Genomic DNA, 23,658 nt, shown 5'->3' with positions numbered 1-23,658 from the left:
CTCAGTGAAGTTAAAAATAGAAATTCAAATGGGCTGCAGTGCCTGACACTCTTTTGATTTGGGTTTATTCTTACAATTCCATCCGCTTAGAAAAGCTAAATCAAACAGATGTAATTTGGTAAATAAGCAGTTCTTAAATTGAAGCAGAACTCATTACACATTTGATTTCTGTCCAACTGGGTGCAATCACTTTAATAGTCAGTACTTCTAATGAACGTAGATACACATGATGTGGTGCCTGTAATTGTCAGGCAAAAGAGGCTACTTCCCTCAAACGTAGGCGACTTTCGCTTTGATTAGCTGCTGCTGTAACACCACAGTTTCCCAAGATTCCTAGCCTTCCATCCATCCATCCATCCTTTCCATCCATCCATCCATCCATCCATTCATTCATTCCATCCATCCATCATCCAACCATTCATTCCATCCATCCATCCATCCATTCATTCCATCCATCCATAAATCATCCATACATCCATCCATCCATCATCTATCATCCATCCATCCATCCATCCATTCATTCCATCCATCATCTATCATCCATCCATCCATCCATTCATTCCATCCATCATCTATCATCCATCCATCCATCCATTCCATCCATCATTTATCATCCATCCATACATCCATCCATCATCTATCATCCATCTATCCATACATCCATCCTGTAGTGAAGCTCTTGTGGTTAGGGAGGTAAGTCATCAACATGGGGTGTCTAGTCAGGACACGGGAGGCTGGGATTCCTTTCAGCATTTATTGATAACTAAATCAATGTACACAGATGCTCAGGCACTGTACTTACTGTATCATATTAGGTGGGAGTGTGTTCTAAAACAAAGAGGATCAAAGACATCTACATTAACTATGTTACCCACATACACGTTATGCCATCTACAATTAACATAAATCTCACAATATTATGACCATAAATTGCTAACAGAAACTATTTCCTTTTACAATGAATACACACATTAACACATGCTTGTGGTCGGTCATGAATGCACACAAACTGTTAAACAACTGAAACATAGCTTCCGTTAAATGTCCAACTTTACCTAAAAACGAACTGTCACTTTTGAACCAGCGCAAGCCGTGTGCAAAACGGTCGTTGCCCTGCAACAGGTCCAACGTCACTGTCCACCTGTCCTCCTGCCACCTGACTGAGCTTTTTGCACACATCCATCCATCCATTCATCCATCCATCATCCATCCATTCATTCCATCCATCCATCCATCCATCCAACCATTCATTCCATCCATCCATCCAAACAAACAAACAAACAAGCCACAAAAGGCCAAAATGTGCAGCTTTTACATTCTGTAAAATGTGTTTTTCTTCAGTTCCGAGCTGCAGGATAAGAGAACCGCGTTTTGTTGGCTCCTTTAAACAATCTTGGTCCACAAATGACCTGACCTGAGCCTCGCAGGGTAATTGCCTTTAGAGCAAAGCGATAATCAATGTGTGGTCCTTAAACAGTGATATCCAAGAATAATTTACATGTACACACGAGGTGCAGAACTCGACCCAGTCTCACTGCAGCTTGTAAAAAAGTCACAACAATATAATAGAAGTTTTTTTTTTACATGTCAGTCAGCACAAATTTGAAGCTCATGTATTTTATAGCTTGTTTGTGTCAGTCGGGGCTCCGTGCAGTACGTGGTAGAGTAGCCTTTACGTTTCTCTGTCTCCCAGGAGGCAGCCACGTGTGTCCCATGTGAAACCAGAAGTCAACAGTGATTTGTTTTATGACCTAACAATGATCTTTACTAAACATTAATTATGCCTAAACAGAAAAGGGTCGCAGTCTGGCTATGTTTGGCACCAAAGACTACTGGGGTAGGTGTGGCTCAGTGGTTGTCTTTCAGTTTGAAGGTTGGTGGTTCAATACCCGGCTGCTGCATGTCGAAGTGTCCTGAGCTTCAGAGACACTGAAGCTTCTGATTGGAGCTTGGCGATTTGGCACTTTGAATGGCAGCCTCTGTCATCAGTATATGAACGTGTGAAATGTGGGCCACATCCATTAAGGTTGTAAAATAAAGACTCACTACAATCATCACATTTTTCTTTTTTGTGCATCCTATATCAAATAAAGCATTTCTAATTATTGCTCTGTCTTTCAGTTCGTCTCCTTTCTGTCATCAGCCTATAGACATGTTGTTCCCATAATTAGATGTGAAGTCCTGTTTGGAAACAGTTGTAGATGTTTTCACATTCAGGGACTTCAGGAGAACCGCTGCATCCCGCTGCATCCTGCATCTTCATTCTATGTCTGCTCACTTTCTAATAAGAGTGTGCTCAGGAGGTGGTGAACGTGTCGGGGAGCTGAGGGTTGGGGGTTGGGGTAAACTGCCGCAGGTCACGGCTTTGGAGATCTTCTATCTAACAGAAATGCATTCAGGACTCTTCCAGTTTATGAGGCGAGGCTGAGGCACCTGGAGGGCAGCAGCAGAGTCACGTCGAAGGACAGGAGCCTGCTGACAAGTAGCACAGACACTTCCCCCTTACCCTGTTTGATTAATAACACCTAATGAAGCTAAATGAAGATTGATAGTCATCAGGAAGAGAGACAAAGGGAAAAGAAGGATGTGGAAAATGCAGAGCCTCCTGGGACTACACTCAGGGAAGAGGAGGAGACAGAAGCTTCGCGAGCTGCCTGTAGAAAATGGGCGAATGAATCCTGTAATGGAAGTACAGGCAGTCACTGCATTTAATGACCTAATGGAAATACTCACAAACTGCCAAAAAAACAGAGAATTATCCCTTTAAAGTGACTGAAGCAGTATCCTTAGTACAGTAAGTGAGAACAGTAACATCCACCAAAAAGCCAAACCTGAAGAGAGGCAGAGAACGAACCTAATCTTAACTTCACAATCTGGGCAGATTCCCCCGCCTGGTTCCCCGCAGACACACTCAGTATTTTGACTAATTAAGGATGGCTAGATACCATTTTATTATTTCTTTACCATAACAGGGGTTTTCTAACAATATAAAAAAACCATTCATAATTGTAATAAGCACTTTCAGATATAAAATATGATGTAGAAATTGTCACATTTCCATACATGCCTGTTTGTAGTACTGACCAGGAACCTGTTCAGATTTTTCATGCATTCGAGGATTTCACTGACATCTTGTAGAGATCTCGCCAGGGAACCAAAATGTATGCTCACGTCATGAAAGTTTTAGCCTCTTAACAGGTCCTGTTTGTTCTGGGATTGATTTTAGAATCTTATTGACAATCTATAAGGTTCTTAATGACCTGGCTCCAGGTTAAATTTTACACCTTAAATCCCTCATGGACCCCCTGTGTAGTTTGAGATCATCAGGCAGTGGTCTTTTGTCTCTTCTCAGGCTTTTGCTGTCAGGGCTCTGAGGCTCTGCAACAACCAGCCTCAACAAATTAAAACGTCGGAGTCTTCCTGTAAGTCTTTACAGTCTCACTTTTATCAAGAAACATTTCCTGATTTTATCTGAGGTGATTTTATTGTTTCTTTATTTTATGCCTTTAACTTTTTCATTTTGCTAGCTGTACAATTGTATGATTGTATAAGTGTAGTTGTAATTTTAATATTATTTTATTATATTATTATACAGTATATTATTTTTATTTTTGTCTGTAATTGTATTATTCTCTGACGGGCTTAAGAGGTTGGGTTGACAGATGTGTGATTTCATATGTCTTGTAACCTACCGACCGACCTACCTACCTAATTTATTCTGGTGTTGTAGTTCAATATCTCTATCTGTGAAGCACTCTGCTTTGGTTTGTAAAGAGCTCTATAAATAAGGCGTATTAAATATTATTATTATAAATATTCACAGCACATGTTGCAAGTGTCTCTGAATGAAAAAGCTTCAATAAAGATTTAAAACAAGTAGTATCAAAGTGCTCATGTGTGGAATAAGCAGCCCCCCCTTTTCGCTCCCACCTTGTCAAATACGGCAGCCTGGACAACACTTCCAAACATAAATCACATTATTTATTGTCATCGTAATCTCGTGTTAGTTTATTGAAGCTCATCCAAAAGTCATGAACTGTTCTATTTTTCTCATCAAGCTTTAATTTGAAAGTCTAACCAGACATTGCTTATTTATTATCACTGACAGGACTGCTTTCTTTTTCAAAGTCGAACAGAACGTTGCATATTTAGAAACGCTAACTTGATCACAGAGTCCTGCATGAACAAAGCTGTCACTAGAGGCGTGCCGAGATCATCATATTCTGAACCGTAGGGCCACTGACCAAACTGCTGAATTTGCAGTTGGGGGTAAGAACGTGTCAGAAATTATAATAAACATTAAAGCAACAAGTGAAAGTGTTTGTGTTTTCAGATTCCCATGTTATTCTCTCACATTATCTCTGATTTGCAAAGACACTATCTTCTTATGTTGCCCTTTTACATGAGTCAATAAGCTCAAGTACAACTCTTGGTTCTCCCTGCAACACTGGGTGACACACCCTCGGTTATTGGACAGTACTGACCTACGAGAAGCAGCTTTGGGGGGCCTGGAATGATGGTGAAAGAACTACATTTAAATCCTGGTTTTACCCGTTCAATGGTAAATGGACTGCTTTTAAGTGGTTTAAAATTTGACTCTCATGGACCGCTTCACTCCCACACACTAACCGCTTCCTTCGCCCATGCGAGGCACTGGCCGAATAAAGGACACTTCAGCGCGTGTAGGTAGAGACCCTGCATTCACTGGACAACCCTCTCTGCAGGTTCACTGAAGTTTCTGTGTTCCAAAAATGTGTCCTGGAAAAGTTTCTGTGATGGGGGATGAGGCTGCTAATATTGCATGTTATAATATAAAGTGTTGTGCATTTAATCAATATAGTTTTCTTAAATAAAACCTGAAACACACAGGATGCATCTATGTTCCTAATCCGGCCCTTAGATGTGTAAATGTCGATGTAAAAAAATCAACAGAGATTGCCAGTAGATGTGTCATGTAGTAAACACACCATTAGCCATGACTAACAGCTGGGAGGTGAGCTTCGTCTGTCCATTACAGAGCACAGAGAGCTGCCAAGGCGCCAAGCGCTGAGTGCTGTGGCTCCATCAGAGGCTGAGTGCTAATGCAGGCCGACACCTCCTTTCTGTTCAAGTCAATGAGATATATGCTAAATGACCCGGCTACATGGGAATACAGGCTGCATATGGTAAAGGGTACTAAAAGGGTAGGATTAGCAATTTAAATACCTTGTTCTGACTGCATGTGAATGGGCCACCAGGGACAAATGATGCTAACACCCTGCTTCTTCAGTACGGACAATCTGTGCGGTGCACGAGCCGCCACAGGCTCTCTGCTTTCATTCCTTCCACCCTCTCTTTCTCTCAGTGACACATAAACATGCATAGTATGAATACAATGCATGCTCTGTTATGTGTTCCATCAAAGGAACATATATACAATGTAAGTCAGGCACCTGCACCAGCATGTACACGTATACATACAAAATAAAATGCACACGCAAACACAGCTACATTCCTATATTACCATCAGTGGATTATTGCGCCACACCAACAGAGTGAGGACTCATGAAGATAAACAGGTATAGAATAGAAAAAATACTTTAAAGTCTTTCTCCAAAATATTAAGGTAATCGTCCTCAGTTGTTTAGACATGATTGTTACCATGATTTAAAGGAGACCTCCAAAATGTCCCCTGTTTTTGGTCCCCATCTCATGAACGCCTTGGTCCACTGTTTGTAATGTAAGTGTGCACACACACTAATACAAACACACATACACACACTGTAGCAAACCTTCAAAAGATGCACATCAGTCAGGTAATGCAATCACCCCAAACAAATACAGCCTACCTCCACTGTTTTCACACACAGCAAAGCAGTCACTCAAATTACCCTGTGAGGCTGAGCAGCAGAGCGTACACAAACAGCAGCCAGCGACCTTGCCAACACTCACAGTCCCGGAGGACATTTCCCTGATTTGTCAGGAGGATACTGGATATCATGTAACCTCCACGGAGAAAGAGTTTCTGTTTTCAGATAATCTCTAGAAATGTTCATGTCAACATGTCGGAGTATAAGAACCTATGTTTTAAAGATTATTTTTTGGCTATGGGAAGAGAGAGTGGGGATGACACGCAGCAAAGGGCCGAGGGCGGGAGTTGAACCCGGGGCCGCCGCATTGAGGACTGTAGCCTCTGTATATGGTCACTGATTTAACCGGTGCCCAAACCTGTTTTAAACACTAGTGCTGAGCTTCCAAAGGTACAAAGGCTTAATGTGGGGGCTCGCAGGATGTTTCTGTTGCTCACATTATTATTTAAGCTTCAATAAAGAGCTGATCACAATATGTGATACGGTCAGATGAAGCTGGAACAAATGAGCGGATAATCGGTCGATAGAAACTGAATCACCAAACATTCTGAAGATGGATGAATGGTTCTGGTGCTTTGAGCCTCTTAAATGTAATGTTTGTTTCATTTAGGAAATGAAAAGTCTTTGTTTGTTTGACAGAAGGAGAAATGTAAAGACTTCACTTTGGGCTCTGGAAAATTGTGATTAACAACTTTCTGATATTTCAAAAACTAAACGATTAATCCATTAATCGTGAAAATAATCCATTAAGAAAATAACGGTAAGTTGCAGCTCTACAACCAGACAGTGTGGAATGAGGCCCCGTGTCCGTGTAGCACCTTTTTTCTGGCAGAAAAGCGCTGGCAGGGCGCTGGGGAGGGCTGGGATGAAGCACTTGTGCAGTGAGAGAAAAAATGCTGCACGCCGGTTTTGTTTCTATGACGACAATAAGTTAAACTTACTACACAGCTAACAACATGCTTACAACGCGTGGGGCGATAAAAGCACAACACTGACCAGCAACATGTAGGGGGGAATTCACTAGTAATGAATTGTGGCTGCTGATAGCTCCATAAATTGTGCATAATTTGCCCCCGCTGACAGTTCCGTCTCTGTTCTGTCTGATTGTGGAGTGGAGCTGTCTGCACCTCTGCTCTCTGCTGCGCCGCGCCGTGACAGGTCTCAACTCCATGATGAGCAGGGAGAGGAGGGGGCCGCTCTTTTACACTTTATTGTGAAGTCCAGACTCGACAGGTGTTTACTAGATTAACTTTTCGAACAGCAGCTCGTTCTTATAAAAATCCCCGTCATGCGTAACGGCTCCAAAATGTGCCCGTGAGCCGGGGTTGAGCCTCGAACAGCCCCGGACTGAATGGTCTCCAGATTATAATAATAATGACAATATATTATTAACAGATTGTTTTTACAAACATTTTTTGATCACACAAAAGGTGAATTGTCGTCATGATCAGTGTAAACTCTGAGCGTGACAGCCCTTATAAAAGGTCCACTGCAGTTCCCACCAGCTCTCTGCAGACAGTATATTCTCACTGTAACTGGGCGCTGCTGTTAGCGCTGCAGTTTGTGAATGAGGTGCTTTTTGCCACAAGGCTCATTTATACAGAAAGGAGCCAAATTTACCCTGAAGGTCTGCTTAATGACTCATTTAAATATGCGCAAAAGAGGCTGTTTGCTCTGCAGCGCTCTTTGGGGTGCATTCATACAGGTTTTGCCTGCACAAAAGCTGCACAGTCCTTTAGTGAGTTCCCCCCTAGTGTCCGGCCAATCTGCTCCCACAAATGGCCTTTTCGGTCTCTATAGTGATACTGTTTGAGTGTCACACGTACAGCTCCGACAGAAACGGCCAAAACTATTTGCTCGTCCGTGGTTACCAGATGTGCCCTTAACAGATGTGCAACATTTCTACTGCAGGTTTAGACTGTCATGATTTAAGCTCTTCTGTATGAAATTAATTCTGTACACTGGCAAAAGGATTATTAATCTAACATTAGCGTCATATTCTTTTTCCTGTAGTATTTCTCTTATATTTTCCAAGTATAAACATACAGTAAACCAGAGCCTGGTTTATGTCGTTCAGGTCGTCGGAGCTTTAAAGCTTCAGGTTTAATAGACTAGCTTTCATTCAGTCATCATGTAGCTGAAAAGCCACATTTACAGGAGCATAAACGCTGTAGAAACTATTTTACAACCGCCTCCTTCTGAGTAAATTTGATTAAGAGCAGCCTTTTGCATAAGATCATCATTCTGTCTGCTCGTTATAACTCTGCAGGCTCCTAACCACAGTTTTTCTCTAGCTCTATATGTAACAGGATTATGACATTCTGCTGCTGAGCCCTGTAATCAAACGTTGCACCTCCACACACATAACGTGTAATGAACCACCCTCCCTATTCATCCCTCTGTTTATGTGACAGTGTTACACTCTGCCTGCTGGAGATAGCCCCAGGATTCTCCCTCTAAGTATTCCCTTCACCTGGGTTACCCCCGGGGATGTGTTGCAGCATAAACACTGAAAAATACAGTGACACAACTTTCATTTGCAACTGCAGAGTTTTAAATGTTACAGAACTTTTTTATGCATCTTGCCCTACATTATCCTGTGCATGTTTTTGTTCTACCTTTTGACCGACTGTTTTGCTGTTCTATGTGGAGAGAAAGGAGGATTATCGTGACCTGGTGATGGCAGCACAGGTCCCTAACCTGGGCGTACACACACTCATTCCAGTCACACATCCAAATCATCAAGTCCACTTTCTACCACATGAAAAACATCTCCAGATTCTGGCAAATCTCTGTCTAACTCTGAGGCAGAGATCTTCATCCACACTCTCATCATCTCCTGTCTGAATGTCTGCAGTCATGTTGAAGCAGAGTGCATGTAATCTGGCTAAAGCTTCAGATTTCCAGGCGTCACTTCCATTGAATTGCCAGCGTTACCTACACGCTCTATTAGTTGGTTCCCACAAGTAATTAAACATATATATGAATCATCAAAATATATCTTTGTGGGTGTAAGAAGTAGTTTCTGTCAAGGCAAATTTGACTTGACTTCACCTTTATTCAGTTACATTATCTTAGCCCAAATCATGATCGACTCCTAAACTTAACCAAGAAGTCTGGTGTGTGTAGGGATTAAACAACCTGGTTAGGTTAGGAAGCTCTGGTATCCTCATGGCACATCCATGGTTTGTTTGAATGATCCATCTGCCGGACCATCCTCCCAGCAGACTGTCTGCATCTATTCCAAGTCACCACTCGTACCATTTGTGAAGAATGGGACCAACAAAAAAGACTGTTTCCATTCTGAGGCTCTTCCACAAACTCCTGTGAGACCAGGTAGGAGATAATACATACTCTGCACCTCAAGGCATTGACACAGCAGGACAGTGGTTGACCATGGCTTCATGACAGTAGTAGCATCTAAATGACACATGACCCAAAGAAGACAGCTCTGTCCTGTTGATTCCTGCTAAAGTGGCATGTCATGTTAAGAACTGCTGACTTCACAATGCAGTAACAGAAAGTAGGCTGTAGTTATTGAATGCATACGTAGAATATGTCGGTATAAGAGAATAGTTTCATACATACCCATTGGAGTGCCGACCCCATAGGCTTTGGAGTCAATAAGGCCTCCTATCTGGGTGAGGTTACAGTTGCGTTGCGTCACAAACTCGATGGTGGTGGACTCCATGAGGAACGCGTAGTCCGAGGTGAGCACACGGTGAATGCCTTCCTCAATGTTCTTCACCATCACTGAGTGCCTCCGACTGCTCATGAACTCCCACATCTTATCATAGGTTGAGATCTTGGTTTTCTGTGAGGAGACACACATCGTGAGTAAGAAAAGAAACCGTCTTACTTTATTAAAACATGTGGCAGTCAAGCATTGTAAAGGCTGAACTCTGTTTTGATGATTGTGGGGGTTGGAGGTTGATGAAGAATTGCTTTTGTTTCCAGCAGTTAAACTGCTCTGAGCGAGTAAAAGAAGAAGAGCACTCACATAACTCATTTAAATACTGCCAATGCACGCAGCTCTATCTAAGCCCGCAGACACATTTACATTCAATTATTTTCCAAATTTCATTAAGAAAACACGTCATCTGCTTCACTTTTTGTGCAGCTCCAGCAACACTATATGCCTTCTGTCTGCCTCAGTCATTATCTCCTGTGAGGAGAATATAGGCTGAAGCAGACGAGCATGCTAAACAGCAGCAGCAGTGTGATTTTGTATGGCCGTGCTCTGGCTGCTGTCTGTGCTGCAGCTATCATCTGTAGTTAGGAGCAGCAGCGGCGTTGTCAGCAGCAGTGTGCCTCACTTTCTACACCTGTAATCATGGAGAAAAATCCAAGAGCACATTACTCTCCAGGGGAGCTGATTTGAAGGCATTTTTGAAGCCATTTGAAACCTAATTAAGTCACATCTTCAAGGTCCTGCCCGCCATTATTGTGTGTAATGACTTTTTGTGGCTGGTCGATATTTTAGATCAACTGGGTGATTTGCGGAGTGCCTATCAGAATCTTTTGGAGTCACCCTTGACAAATCAGGCGATTGAGCATGCAAGCCTCAGACTGCTGATAAGGCGAGAGCAGTGGCTGTGAATACATGGAGAGCCAGATAACCACCTACACTACAAGTCAGGCAGGGAGCCAACACGGGCTTCCCAGAACCTCCACACAGGGACCCAGAGCTGATTACGCTTAAATCATACAAGAGATTTTAGAAAACGCAACGGGTACACAAGATGAATAGCTGTCAAACCAAAATAGCAGACAAGTCCAAGATAATCCATCCATAGCACCGCAGAATGTGTCATATATTTCTGTTCAGTCAAACTCAATCAATCTCCTCTCCTTCAGTCACTAAAAAGCATGTCCCAAAAAGTCTCTGAAGTTTGCACCTCAACGCTGTCCTCTTGTTGGTTAATCGCGTCACCATATTGAAGCCATGCTGTCTCGTGCTGTACAGATCTGTGCTGTAGATTTTAGTCCTGCGTTTCTTCACTGTTTGTCCTTAACTCACAAACACTGTTCGCAAGAGCTGAAAGGCCCCCAGCTGCGTGTTAGGCAGCAGTGAGTGATGTGGGGTGATGGGGAGAAAAGAGCCAGCCAAAACCACCACCAGCCTTAGTTAGATCAACATGCTGAGTGAGTAATCCTCTCTATTACTGCTCGAGTGAGTCTTTACACTGTGCACTAACTGGTTTGTGTCATGTAATTGCTTCCAATAACACTCAGTCCAGATTGACAGGATACGGCATCATTTAGTCTGTGAGCAAATAAGCTTTCAGTGTGATGCTAATTCGTTTTTACAGTTACCGATTCAGAATCAGAATCAGCTTTATTGGGCAGGTATGTACACATACAAGGGATCTGACTCTGGTTTAACTTTGCTCTCTGCATATTAAACATTAAACTCATGTGTATGCTACGAGAGACAACAGTGCAATGATCTGGAGCGCAAAGGATGCTGAAGTAATATCATCCTTTTTTTTTTAAAAATATGTTACAGATGGGTTCATTTACATGAGGCCGATCAATGTACACATTAAATATAGTCAATATGATCATTTTAAAATCGGAATATCATCAAAAGCTCAGAAAGGTCATCGAGCCGTCCAGATCGGAGGGGGGGTCAAATTTTAAGGAAATCTTGACTTTTACAAAGAACCAAGTTATTCACATTCATATGCTACATTTGTTTTTCTATCCAAAGACATTTAATTACATTGTTAAAGGTGGTAAATGACATGAGACATGTGTCTGTGCTTTTGCTTGATTTGAGCGCCGCATTTGATACGATTGATCATACCATATAAATTGATCGCCTTGAGAAACGGGTGGGTCTCTCAGGCACAGTACTTGACTGGTTTTGTTCATACTTGTCAGAAAATTCTTAGTTAGTCTAGGTGATTGTGTTTCAGCAACATTTGACATTGATTATGGTGTTACTCAAGGAAGTATTCTAGGTCCTATTCTCTTTCCTTTATATGCTCCCTCTGGGTAAAATAATAAGTAATCAGCATTCAAACATGTCAAATATCATTGTTACGCTGATGATACACCCGACTGACCACAGTGCTTTAAATTCTCTTTTGAACTGTCTTGACGATATTAATCTTTGGATGAGTAAAAACCTTTTAAGAGTAAACAGGCAGAAAACTGACATTCTCCTCGGCGGTACAAAAACACAGCAGCAGAGACTAGAATCTGTTTTTACCAGCCTCTCCAACCACATTAAACACGTTACAGATTTGAGAGTGATTTTAGACTGTGATCTTAATTTTATTAAACATTTTAACAAGGTTGCAAAAACATCATTTTTTCATCCTAGGAATATTTTTCCAAAACCAGACAGATGCTGAAGTGCTAATAGATGCTTTTATTACCAGCTGCTTAGATTATTGCAACTCTCTCTTTACTGGTCTCCCCAAAACATTTCAGAACATTACAGTTAATCCAGAATGCTACAGCCTGGATTATAACTAACACAAAGAAAAGAGATCACATGACCTATCTGCTCTCGACTCTGCACAGGCTACCAGTTTTTTGGCATTTTGCCTTTATTAGATAAAAAAGCAGAAGAGAGACAGAAAATGTGGGGAGCAGAGATAGGGGGAAGACATGAACCAAATGGATCGACGGACCGGGAGTCGAGGACCTTAGCCTCTAGACACGTGGTGCCGGCTCTACCAACTTCGCTAAACCAGCGCCCCTTTTACAATTGATTTTAAAGTACTTTTACTCGTCTACAAGGCCTTACATAATTTAGCACCTACATACATCGCTGACAGCCTCTCATTTTATATCCCAACCCGCAGTCTCGGATCTTCCACTGCCTTTCTTCTAGAAGCTCCTAGAGTGTCTCAAGAATCCTGGTGAGGCAGCTTTGAGTTTTAATGGCCCTAAATTGTGGAACTCTCTCCCCCTGGATCTTACGACAGCAAAATGCCTTGGAATTTTTAAAAAGAAATTAAAGACCTGTTTAATTCAGCTTTTAAGTAGGGTTAAGTTTTGTATATTATTTTAAACACGACAACCTTTCCCTTACCAAACCAATAGGTTTTAATGGTCTTATAATTATGTTATTTTGTCCACCCTGTGTTCTCTAAGTCTCTATGTCCTAGCTATCAAGCAATAAAGACATTCTAATAAGCAGTCGGGGCACAGGGTCTTAACGAAGCATTCTGCTCAGTTTCTATTTTATGCAGAAAACACAGATTTAAATTCCTATCACAATCCAAACCTGCAGTCAGCTTTGGATTGGGAGAAATCCCCTGCAGGCCCTGTCAGACGGCTCCTCCACCCTTCCACAGAAAGTTCAGCTTCTTGTCTGAAAACAAGACATTAATTGTTCTGCTTGCTTCGCGTCTCTGAGCTGTGCGAGTAAAGGAGTGGGTTTGGGTCAGCAAGTCCTGAAACATCACGTAGCAGCTAACAGTAGCTATGGAGCCTATTTTCTGGCCAACAGTGCAGAGTCGACAAAATAACAAATCAAACTAAAGCTGCGCTCTGGGACCTCGGGGGAGCAGCAAACAAAAGTGCACAGTAATCATCCCAGCTCTGGAAAATCAAATCGCAGACTTAATGAGAGCAGACTCATTTAACATGATAATGTTGTTAGAGATGCAAGACTATATTTACTTTAAGATATTCATCAGGCGGAGAGCAGACTACAGCAGGTCCTGTGAGATCCACTGTTAGCTTTCGAGAGGTCTTTAAGGAGACCGAGTGACTTTGGGATTCATGTTCACACTCTGTATCCAACACCCTGTGGAGCATGTTGGCCTTCTCTTTGTCATGCTCAGTAAGTCAGGTGAAACACAGATGCACAAGTCATTTCTTAGACCCTCCTGAACTTAGCAAGAGATCATTTTTGTTTATTTGTGTTGGTTCAAGACAACCTGCAAATATTCGTCCGCCGAGATGTTTGGCAAAAGCATAACATCGTCCTAATTTCACCTCCTTCTCCAGGAACTATGGCGAGATTAACTTTGCATTAGATTCCAGCTCCTTGAGGATGTATCGAGCAAGTTGGCTGAAATCTGGCTCACTACAGCGGTATAAACCCACAATAAACTGATTTTGATTTAACTCTAATAAACAGGCCGCTGATGCTGAAATAAATACATGATGCAGATTTGTAGAAAGTAAAAATGCATGTTTTGTTACGTTGTGTCAGCAGAACCAGACAAGCAAACTACTTATAAAATATTTGGAATGTAGGTGGGATCCAACATTTCTGATGCAGCCTCGAGACATCGGGCGTCAAGCATTGTCCAGCAAACCTCGATCCAAATGATACGACTTTGACGACGGTCATTTCATCTTTAAATTGACTTGGAAAGCAAACACGCTGCATAAAGTGGGTTGTTGTTTCACACTGAAAAATGATGCTCATATTAGAAGTCCAGTGACACTCTATCAACATTCAGTTAACTTTTGTCTCAATTTATGGCATTGCAAGTTGCCTTGTGTTCTGTTCCCTCCAAGTACAAGGCGCCAGTCCTTCTGCTGTCACCGCCTCCGCCTCTCTGCGTTACGCTCCTCCCTGACCTCTCACTGAGAGCTCCGTTTCTCTGACACGCCTTTGTAGTCCTGACACAATGAATCACGTGTGGACAAGGACACAGGCCTTCAGACAGTCTCTCCTCAAAGCATGTATTGCGTCACACTCAGTTGTACGCAAGTGAATGAAGTCCCTTTTGTGACACTGACAGAATAAAGCTGATCCTGCCTTGCACACATCATTTAGTTGATGCCACAATGGACTTAAATATGAGCTCTTTAGGTTCTAACTTGAACTTGTTCAAATGATGCTGCACTATCGGCATTGTTTCTTGGCATTTTGGAAACATTAAGCCAAAAACAAAAGATACACAGATAGTCTCACCATTTCTAATCCTCTCCAAACCAGTTTACAACAATCATAGGATCTAGACCAACCAGTTTCCAAAAGCAGTCAGAACTCCGAACCCATGCACCTTCATCTTACAGGAAACTCGCTGTTTTGCAGGTGGATTATGATCTTTTGTTTTACAGCCAAAAAATAAATACATTTAACTTGTGCCAAAGGTTTAACATATTCTGTCCCTTTATTTGCAGTCTTAAGGTTACATTTACAAACTTTTCTAACCGGTTTGTGTACTTAAATCAATCCTGTGATTAATAACTTTCTTTCTGACCATGAATAGTGAAGGGATTATTTTTACTCTTATAAGAGTCGCTGCTGAAGGCTGGCCCACACTAAGAGATGTTTAAAATGTTAACAGATATGTAAAATGTGAGAAAGCCACACATGACGAGAGATAATGACACATTGAACAGTTTTGTTCCTGTAGTGTGTCGAGAGCAATGATATGACCCAAACAGCACAGCACACACTGACAGATTAATTCACCAACAACCAGAGTCCGACTCTCACAGCTGGAAATCTCACTAAATCTCTGGCGGACAAACGAGACTTTAGAGTAAACAAACATGGCAGACGACGGGCAGGAAGAATGAGTGCAGGAAGAAAAAAGAACAAACTGTGGATGAAGTGGTGGAGACGGCGTAAACACGGGCTGTACATGTTACTTTAGGTTTGCTTTGGTCGCCATGGCTGTGGTTGTTGTGCTTCCTGCTTCAGTCAGCTTGCTTCCTTATTGGCTATCGTTTGGTTCCACCTGACGATCCACAGAGAGCGTGTTCGGCTAATATTTACGATTTAAAATCTGCGCGGCCATGGTGTTCTTCCAAGCAGATCGTGCACACGTCAGAAACATCTAGAGAGACTTATTTTTTTTGTTTATGTAACAGGGACAGTGCACATTCAGGAACATTGCTGTAAATGTGCCAGAGTTAGCCAAGAGGCTATTGTTCATCTGTAGTCCCTGGACAGATGTTTGGAGTCAGTGATCATCATCTTTAGAACCTATAAAACATCAGGACTTGGCTTACTTTTGTCTGAAGAGGAGAATCGGGCCCAAAATCATCTTGATTATCTTGCAGTGTGTACCATGCATAAAGTTATGTATAACTTACAGCGTACATAATAGTACTGTGAGTGTTGTGGTTGTACATGGCAGAGATGTGGACTTGAGACTTGGTGACTTGGACTCGAGTCGACTCGACTCACTGTTTTGATGACTTGCGACTTGACTTGACAAAAAATGAATGACTTGAGACTACTTGACTTGACTCTGATGACTTGCGTGTGTTGATAAGTTTGAATGTTAGCTGTTAAATATAAAATGATAAAATTCAATGTTGTCAAGTTTCTGTCTAACTATCAAGTATGTACGCAGCGCAACTGGGAGTCATTATTGGATGATTCAAAAAGCTCCCCGGTATGTGATTATCATGATTGGATGACTGGCTGTCAGTCAAACTCCTCGGTATGGCAACACGCAACATCAAAGCCCCCAAAGAGAAGCCTCATCAGTCGTACTCGTTACTACTCAATACGGTCTCAGAGCAGACCATCATCATGGCTGCGTCTGTGCCAAGATAACACAGATACAATTCACTGTCATACTGTTTGAACAGGTTATATAAATTGGCCAATTATATCATTATTAGACGGGCTGCTAACACCTTGTGTTTTCTCTTTATAAAGACCGGATACTACAGGCAAGAGTGCTGCATCTTGGGTGGAAAAAAAGTGACTTGACTTGACCTGCCCAAGAAAAAATGACTCGAAACTTGCTTGAGACTTGAGCAAAGATGACTTGCTCACAACACTGGTATATGGTCTATACATGACTTGCTTTGTTTTGCGCTCTCACAATAACTGGAGCAAAGTTTCCTGAGTAGTTTTATACATTTACTATGTTAATTTTTATATTCTTTGTCTTTATATATTGTTCTTCCCAGACGGATGGCCGTGTAGATATGTGCATGTGGTATAACAAAAGTTTGATATGAGGTGAATTGGAAGGTTGTTGAACTGTGTAAATCAATCACTATTTTTTGTCTGTTTTTTGACTCTAGACAAATGTTCTTAACCCTCCTAGGCCAGACTTCCCACAGCGTTTCAGGTGCTTTAAACAATCAGACAAGCACTTTATATGAAGCAGCCTGAGGCCTAAAGTTCTTTAACACAACACTGTTTATAGCTGAAGTCGACTCCCTCACTGCAGTCAATATTCAGGCAGCCACACGAGGTTTCCTGTCAGAGCAGCTTGCCTTGTTCGATCAGACGACCAGTGCTGTCGAGGTGAGGACAGTCACAGAGGATTCATGCTTAAACAAGATATAATATCTAGCTGTCTGTCCGTTAACGGGGCTTTTTCCTGAACTTTCACAGTTTAACACACAAAGCTTAACCAGCTGCTTTACAAGAGGTGCTAAAAGTTGCTTTGCTGCACACTGAATCCGTTTACCTGCCACAGGAAGTGACACACTTTACCTGTCCACTTCCTTTAGACTTAACAGGAGAGGAAGTAGACTCATAGTTATCATTTGTGTCTGCACACACAATGTGTCTGTGTCTTGGGTTATTTGTCCCTGAACACATTTTATCTCAGTAAACTGAGTGAGTATACACTATGTGGTTATCTTTTATACATACAGTATTCAGCGTGTGTGTGTGTTTGTGTTTGTGTGTGTGTGTATGTGTGTTTTAGGCTAGCCTTGAATTACATTAACAACACACACTCTGTGAGTCCTTGTCGAGACTCAGCGTCGCTGCTTGCCAAAGTGGTTTGCATATTTTTCAAAGACCTCTAATCAAAAGAATCCACAGAGCGGAGGGAAAGGCACACACTCTGTGTCAGCACAAACAACAGCTCTGCTTTTATGAAGCTTTCTCTTATGCCAGATTTTACATGCACTCTTTATGATACACTGTTGACACTGAAGACAAGTGGCTCTAAAAGGAAAACCAAATCTGCACTCATGTGTGGCTTTGTCAGCTCGACCTGCAGAAAGTTCACTGACAGAGCAGATACTAGAAGCCAACTCAGAACAGGAGTCACAGATGGAATAAAACCCTGAGGAGACATTTAGTGTATAATGTTCTTAGTGTAAGAAGACACAACGTGTAAGAAGACAAAAGAGGTAAAATAACAAATGTCTTGACTTTGCAGGGTTGGATATAAACTGCAGCTTGCTGTGCGTTATGCCTGCAAGGACTTCAGCATGAAGCAAACATACATGATCTGTTCAGCATCTTTTTACTGGTGCCGTCACATCTACAAGTTTTCCAAACCACTTTAGATGAAACCACGCCCACTTCTACACTCCCCTGGAAACTTGGTTCACCTTACCCCAGCGACATATGACAAACACTATAGCTCTGAATTTGTGCTCAACATGTGCAACTGAGCGGCCACCCCTGAAATCTCATTGGTCAGCCCTGCGGCCACCCCAGATCTGATAGGTAGTTGGTTAAGTTAATCAACATAATAAGGCAGGACAAATGCTGATCAATCAATGATGACAGCCCAGCTGATCGGCTGATTCAGGGCCAGTTTGCAGTTAGTAAAGGTAGGACGGAGGATGTGAGCGCTGATCTCTGGTCAGCGGATGTTTGACCATGAATGAAAAAAAAAGAGGTCCTAAAATCAAAAGTGCTGTTGAGCGCAGCCATGGCACCGGCTGCATCCCGCCGAGCACTGCATTTGGTGGAGAGCAGACTTCAGTGTTTTATAGACATTAGCAAAAGAATTGAAGACAAGAAGAAGAATTACATTTTACTGCACAAAGAGCGACGCCGTCATTACGAGCTGTGAAAGCACCGGGAAACACCGGCAACGTGACGACGCACAGTAAGCATTGAGACGTTTTCCCAACACGCCACACAGACGTTAACAGGTCAGGGGATGAACCATCAATGAATCCTACCTTTATAAAGCCAACATCATACTTTTACAGCGGAGCAATCTGTATGGATGCAACACAAATAGTGTTTGTCATTTTTACTAGCTGCAGGCCTATGCCTGTTGCTTTCACTGTGGGAAATGCTGCAGTCAAATCAAAGCAAATCACTTTTTTTTGGTATAGCGCCAAACCATAACCAAAGTGATCTCAGACACTTTACAGACAGAGCAGGTGTAGACTGACTCTTGGTTATGTTATTTAAAGAGAGGCCCGACATGAATCACCATGAGCAGCAACATTCAGCACATTGGCAGAAAAACTTCTTTTAACAGGCAGAAACCTCGAGCAGAACCAGACTCAGGTGATCACATCTGTCTGTGTCAAAATCGTAAGGCGATGATTATCAGTTGTTTTCCTCTTCTTTATTTCTCTTGCAGCTCATTTGTAGCACAGCCACATATGAAGTAATGACACAGACAGCTTCGCTGGTTACTAGATTTAAACTTAAATTGCACCGTGGTGGTCCGCTCCTCCTCTGAGCCGCTGGTCAGAGACAAAACATCACCCTCGCGGGTCCGATAATTACTCTCTGTAAAAGTCCCAAAATGCGAGCAGAGCTGGAATACGAGGACATTTAATTCACCGAGTCACAGCCTCGCTTATGGTTATACTGGGAGAGAAGGCAGGGACGGCTGTTACAGTGGCAGCTCTAAAAGAGAGTCTGAGCATGTGACAGGATACAACAGTTACTTTTTTCTTTATGTTGTCATTTATTAAGATCCAAACACGAACACTGTCAGCAGGCTGTTGATCATTGTAAGCTAATTAATTAAACAGCATTTGTACAGGAATGATTTTGTACCTAACCTAACAGCTGTTTACAGACTGGCTGGGCACAGAGTGATAAAACACATGAGGCCTAATTCTCCTTTGCAATAATTCCCTCACTGTTTAGAAATGGGTTAGCAAAAAAATATGTCATAATAATTATCAGTTTATATGATAGAAGAGTGCCATTAAAACGAGCTGGAACCAATAAGTGTAGCTTTTACAGCCACGTTTTTGGAGCATGCCCCCAGACCCCCCCAGCTGTCTACTTTTCCACACTGGCTGAAAACTGCATATGTTTGTGGAAAGCCCTGAATAATTAGAACAATATTGTACCATATTATGTACTATTTATTTAAATCACAACTTCTCTTATGCTCATGGGTATTTTAACGTCATCCACAGAACCAAACTGACTTCTTAGATATAAGAACAGTTCATCCTCCCTCCCTGCTCTGCCCTCTCTCAGGTATCATCTCAGTAATGTTTATCTGCTGGCTGTAATCACCATGCTGCAGGCGTCCCTCCCATTTGTCTTATAGCTAATGCAAAACAATGGAGGCTTGTACAGCCTGGGGACACGCAGCTCAGTGCCACGGCTACGTAAAGGTCTACTGTCTCTGCCTCACTCTCTGACAGACTCACCCCATTATACACACAAGGTGAAAAAGCAGCACTGCCTTTAATAAGATGTGATTTTATTAGCTAACAAGCACGGCACAGCAGTGGAGTCTGTTTGCTTATTAAATTATTCAGTGTTATTGTAGCGGCTGTCCATTGGGAACGTCCCAGCGAGGAAGACGAGTGGCGCGCTTCAATGCTTCAGAGACTATCCTGCGCACACATTTACATAATTATCCTCCATTAGACTTGCATTTAACAGCACAAGTCAATAATTACACAAACAGGAGGTATTTTGTCTTTTTTTTCTGCGTTTGAATCCTGATCATGATGTGTGTGCATAATCTGTGTGTGCTGGCAGAATAACAGTGAGGAGAGCTCTGATCAAAACGCTCCATCATCACAACAGCGTGTTTCACCTCAGACAGGATGTGTGGACAGAATGTGATAACTCGGTGAAGGACAAACACCCTCTGCCTTCACCGGGACTCATTCAGACTCAAACAGGTCCAAACATACGGGAACAAGCGACCAGTGGAGCTCATGTTAAAGTCTGCTCTGCAGTGTGTCTGATGTCTGTTTTTTACACTTGTAACATTTTGTTCTATATTTTCATAACAACCAGTTGAGGTGGTTCGGGCATCTGATTGGGATGCCTCCTGAGCGCCTCCCTTTGGAGGTTTTCTGGTCACATCCAACCTGCTCGCTGGAGGGATTATATATCCCACCTGGCCTGGGAACACTTCAGGATCCTCCAGGAGGAGCTGGGAAATGCTGCTGGGGAGAGGGACGTCTGGGCTAACTTAGCCTGCTGCCACCGCGACCCGACGCCAGGGAGGCGGAACAAAATGGATTGATGGATTTTTACGACCAAACACAGAAGTTTATCCTGACTCACTGGTGCATGTACATAGTCGTAACATGATTATTAGGAGGGCAAGATGCTGGATCTCCATTTTTCAAGCAAAGCTGATCAGTAGTGCCTACCAGAGCTGCTCAACCAAGAGTGCCGACAGTCTGTGTTCCTGTTTCATTTGAGAAACAGATTGAATTTGCCTGCAGTGTGAACAAAACCTTAGTCGACCACGTTTTTAATTAGTTTACAGTCGGTAGTGAAAGAAAAAAGAACGAGTGAAAACTACATCCAGGAGCTTTGCATGGACTCTGGTCCTCTTAGCAGGAGGGTGGTCTTGTAAAGGAACGTATGGATGTGTCTACGTCTTGTCGGTTCGTTGTGGGATGTGAGTCGAGAGAAGTATGAGGATGTACAGCCGACAAAGTGAAGCTCAGGTTTTTCTTTTTAAGTCAGCACAAAGTGTCCAGATGGTTGAGTTTGCTGCACTGAGTGATTACAACGACTGTAAATCTTTACGTTTCACCACCATTCTCCAATAGTTAGCTAATAACCAGCTACAAGCTAGGCTAACGCTAAAGACCAAAGCTTGAAAGTTAACAGCAGGTTTCATCTTCAGTTTTTCAACTCTATTAAGCAAATGCACTTGCTTCTTAGACACAGTTATGTGTATTTGTTGCAGGTCTGAAAAGTTTGGAGCATGTTTTTTCCATATATTGCAAAATGAAGCCTACTTAGTGCTGACACTTGTACATCAGAACAATAAAGTGTGTAATCTGCGTTGGTATCCTGTCTTCATATACCAACAGAGGCCATACTACACTATTTATTTGGACGAACGGCGTCAGACCTGCGGCTGTAAATCTGCCTGCAGAGGGACCGGAGCACAGGTAGGATGATTAACAAGCAAATATGCTGCTTCTTACACCAACTGTTGTTTTCAGTAATTTGTGCGGTGAAATGATAAAGAGTCTGTTCAGCTATCACCAGGGATTCCTAATGAATTAGTGTGAATATGTTTCAGTGTGAAGAAGAGACACACACAAACATATTAATCACACAGTTACCTGCGAACGCATCGCAGCTTATTGCACAGATGGATGAAAGCAAGGTGTGAAAAAAAGGCTTGAATAGCTAAGGACAAAATGCAACAAAAAAAAGTGTTGAGAAACTTGGAGCAAAGAGATGAACTGCAGGGAAGTTTCAAACTGGATTAACACACCATCCTTGATATGCAGCAGGTATTCTATATGTGACACACTGAGGGGATTACCAAGCAGAGCCATAGCAGGGGAACAACTGTCACTGCTACATGGTTCCAGGCTATTGGAACAGGTACAGCAGCGTTTGATCATGGTCACACTGTCGCCTCATAGCAAGAAAGTCCTGTGATGAACACGACCCAGCAGCCTCAGACTCCTCTGTACAGAGTTCTCATGCACGTTATGCGAAGGGGAAAGTGCCTGAAGGTGTGAATGTGTCTGTGTGAACTCAGTCACCAACTGCAGGCTCCAGCTCGTCATGACCCTGAACAGGATTAGTGAGTACAGGATACAGATGCATGGTTATCAGTGAAAGTAGACCAAGTATGAAATAACTAATAAAGCTACAGTTACTCCTAAAGGCATGGCATTAATGCCAACTGGGCAAAGTGACCGACGACCTCCTGTTCACTGTGTGTCGGGTGTTTTGTGGTACGTAAGTTCATGACAAAGTTGTTCGGGAATTTGCAACAATTAAGTACAAATCATCTTGGGCAGGTTCTGCATTATTAAGTCGTCTTTGGGTCGTGTCTTTTCGAAGGAGAAAGAAAGTTGTATTAGAATAAAATACCACAACCAAAGTTACGCACACGTTCATGGAGTAGAGGCAGGTGTATCAGTGATACTCCAACAGAGGAAAACCAGAGGAATTCAGAAAATTAATACGGAACGATTCAAAGAAAAAACAGCTCCTGGTATATTTTCATTGTCTAATTTGGTGTTTCGATTAGCAGGAAGAAAGGTTGATAAGTTGGTTAAGTTAATTTGTAATTAATTTCAGCAATAAGGAAATGTTCAATATTATGTTAATTTGGTGGTTAAATGAGGTTCATTTATTATTTTGCAACCATCATTCCTGGCTTTGTATCAGTGGAAGCGGCAGTCAAGTTAAAGTTTCAATCAATCATGGGGGATATATGTGAATACTGAAAATATTTAAAAGAATAAAGAGGTGATAGCGCTTTCATAGTCACGATCCTGAGACTGTGGAACAGCCTGCCCCTGTCAATCAGATCCACTCCCTCCATCGACTCCTTCACGTCCCGGCTCACACACGTTTACAGACTAGCTTTCGAGCCTTCCTGTTCTGCATAGGCTGCTTTATTACTCTGCTTATGTCCTTCAGTGTTTTGTTTCTTGATCTTTTTTTTTATACCACAGGTGTCTGTCATATCCTGTTTGTGTTCTCTATGTTTCTATGTGTTGATGTTTTTAACGCTTCTGTGATTGGTTTTTGGCTTTGTACAGCTCTTTGGTCAGCTGTCGCTGTTTTTAAATGTGCTTTATAAATAAATGTATTATTATTATCATTTACAGGAGGGACATAATACCAGTGTCTCTGCAGAACATGTGATTATCAGCAGATCTTCTCATGACAGCAGAACAAATAACAGAAAGGACAGAGCGAGGGGTGGAATGACGGCACCGTTCTCTCGGATAGTTT

The 23,658-nt window shown here is 42.2% G+C and overlaps 1 protein-coding gene across 2 annotated transcripts in view; it reads right to left on the bottom strand.

Annotated features, from left to right (window-relative positions):
• Positions 1-23,658, bottom strand: part of grik2 (glutamate receptor, ionotropic, kainate 2) — a 264,962-nt gene that overhangs the window by 28,892 nt on the left and 212,412 nt on the right. For both annotated transcript variants that reach the window (XM_069655421.1, XM_069655422.1), the window contains one exon: positions 9,438-9,663. In XM_069655421.1, coding sequence (XP_069511522.1) covers positions 9,438-9,663 — 226 coding nt within the window. The remainder of the gene's footprint in view (positions 1-9,437; positions 9,664-23,658) is intronic.

This window comes from Semicossyphus pulcher, unplaced genomic scaffold (genome assembly GCF_022749685.1).
Source record: "Semicossyphus pulcher isolate SPU_LCO1_2020_fin unplaced genomic scaffold, fSemPul1.0.p SCAF_9, whole genome shotgun sequence".
Classification (NCBI taxonomy): Eukaryota; Metazoa; Chordata; class Actinopteri; order Labriformes; family Labridae; genus Semicossyphus; species Semicossyphus pulcher.
The sequence above is the reverse complement of the archived record's forward strand: the minus strand, read 5'-3'. Positions and strand labels throughout refer to the sequence as shown.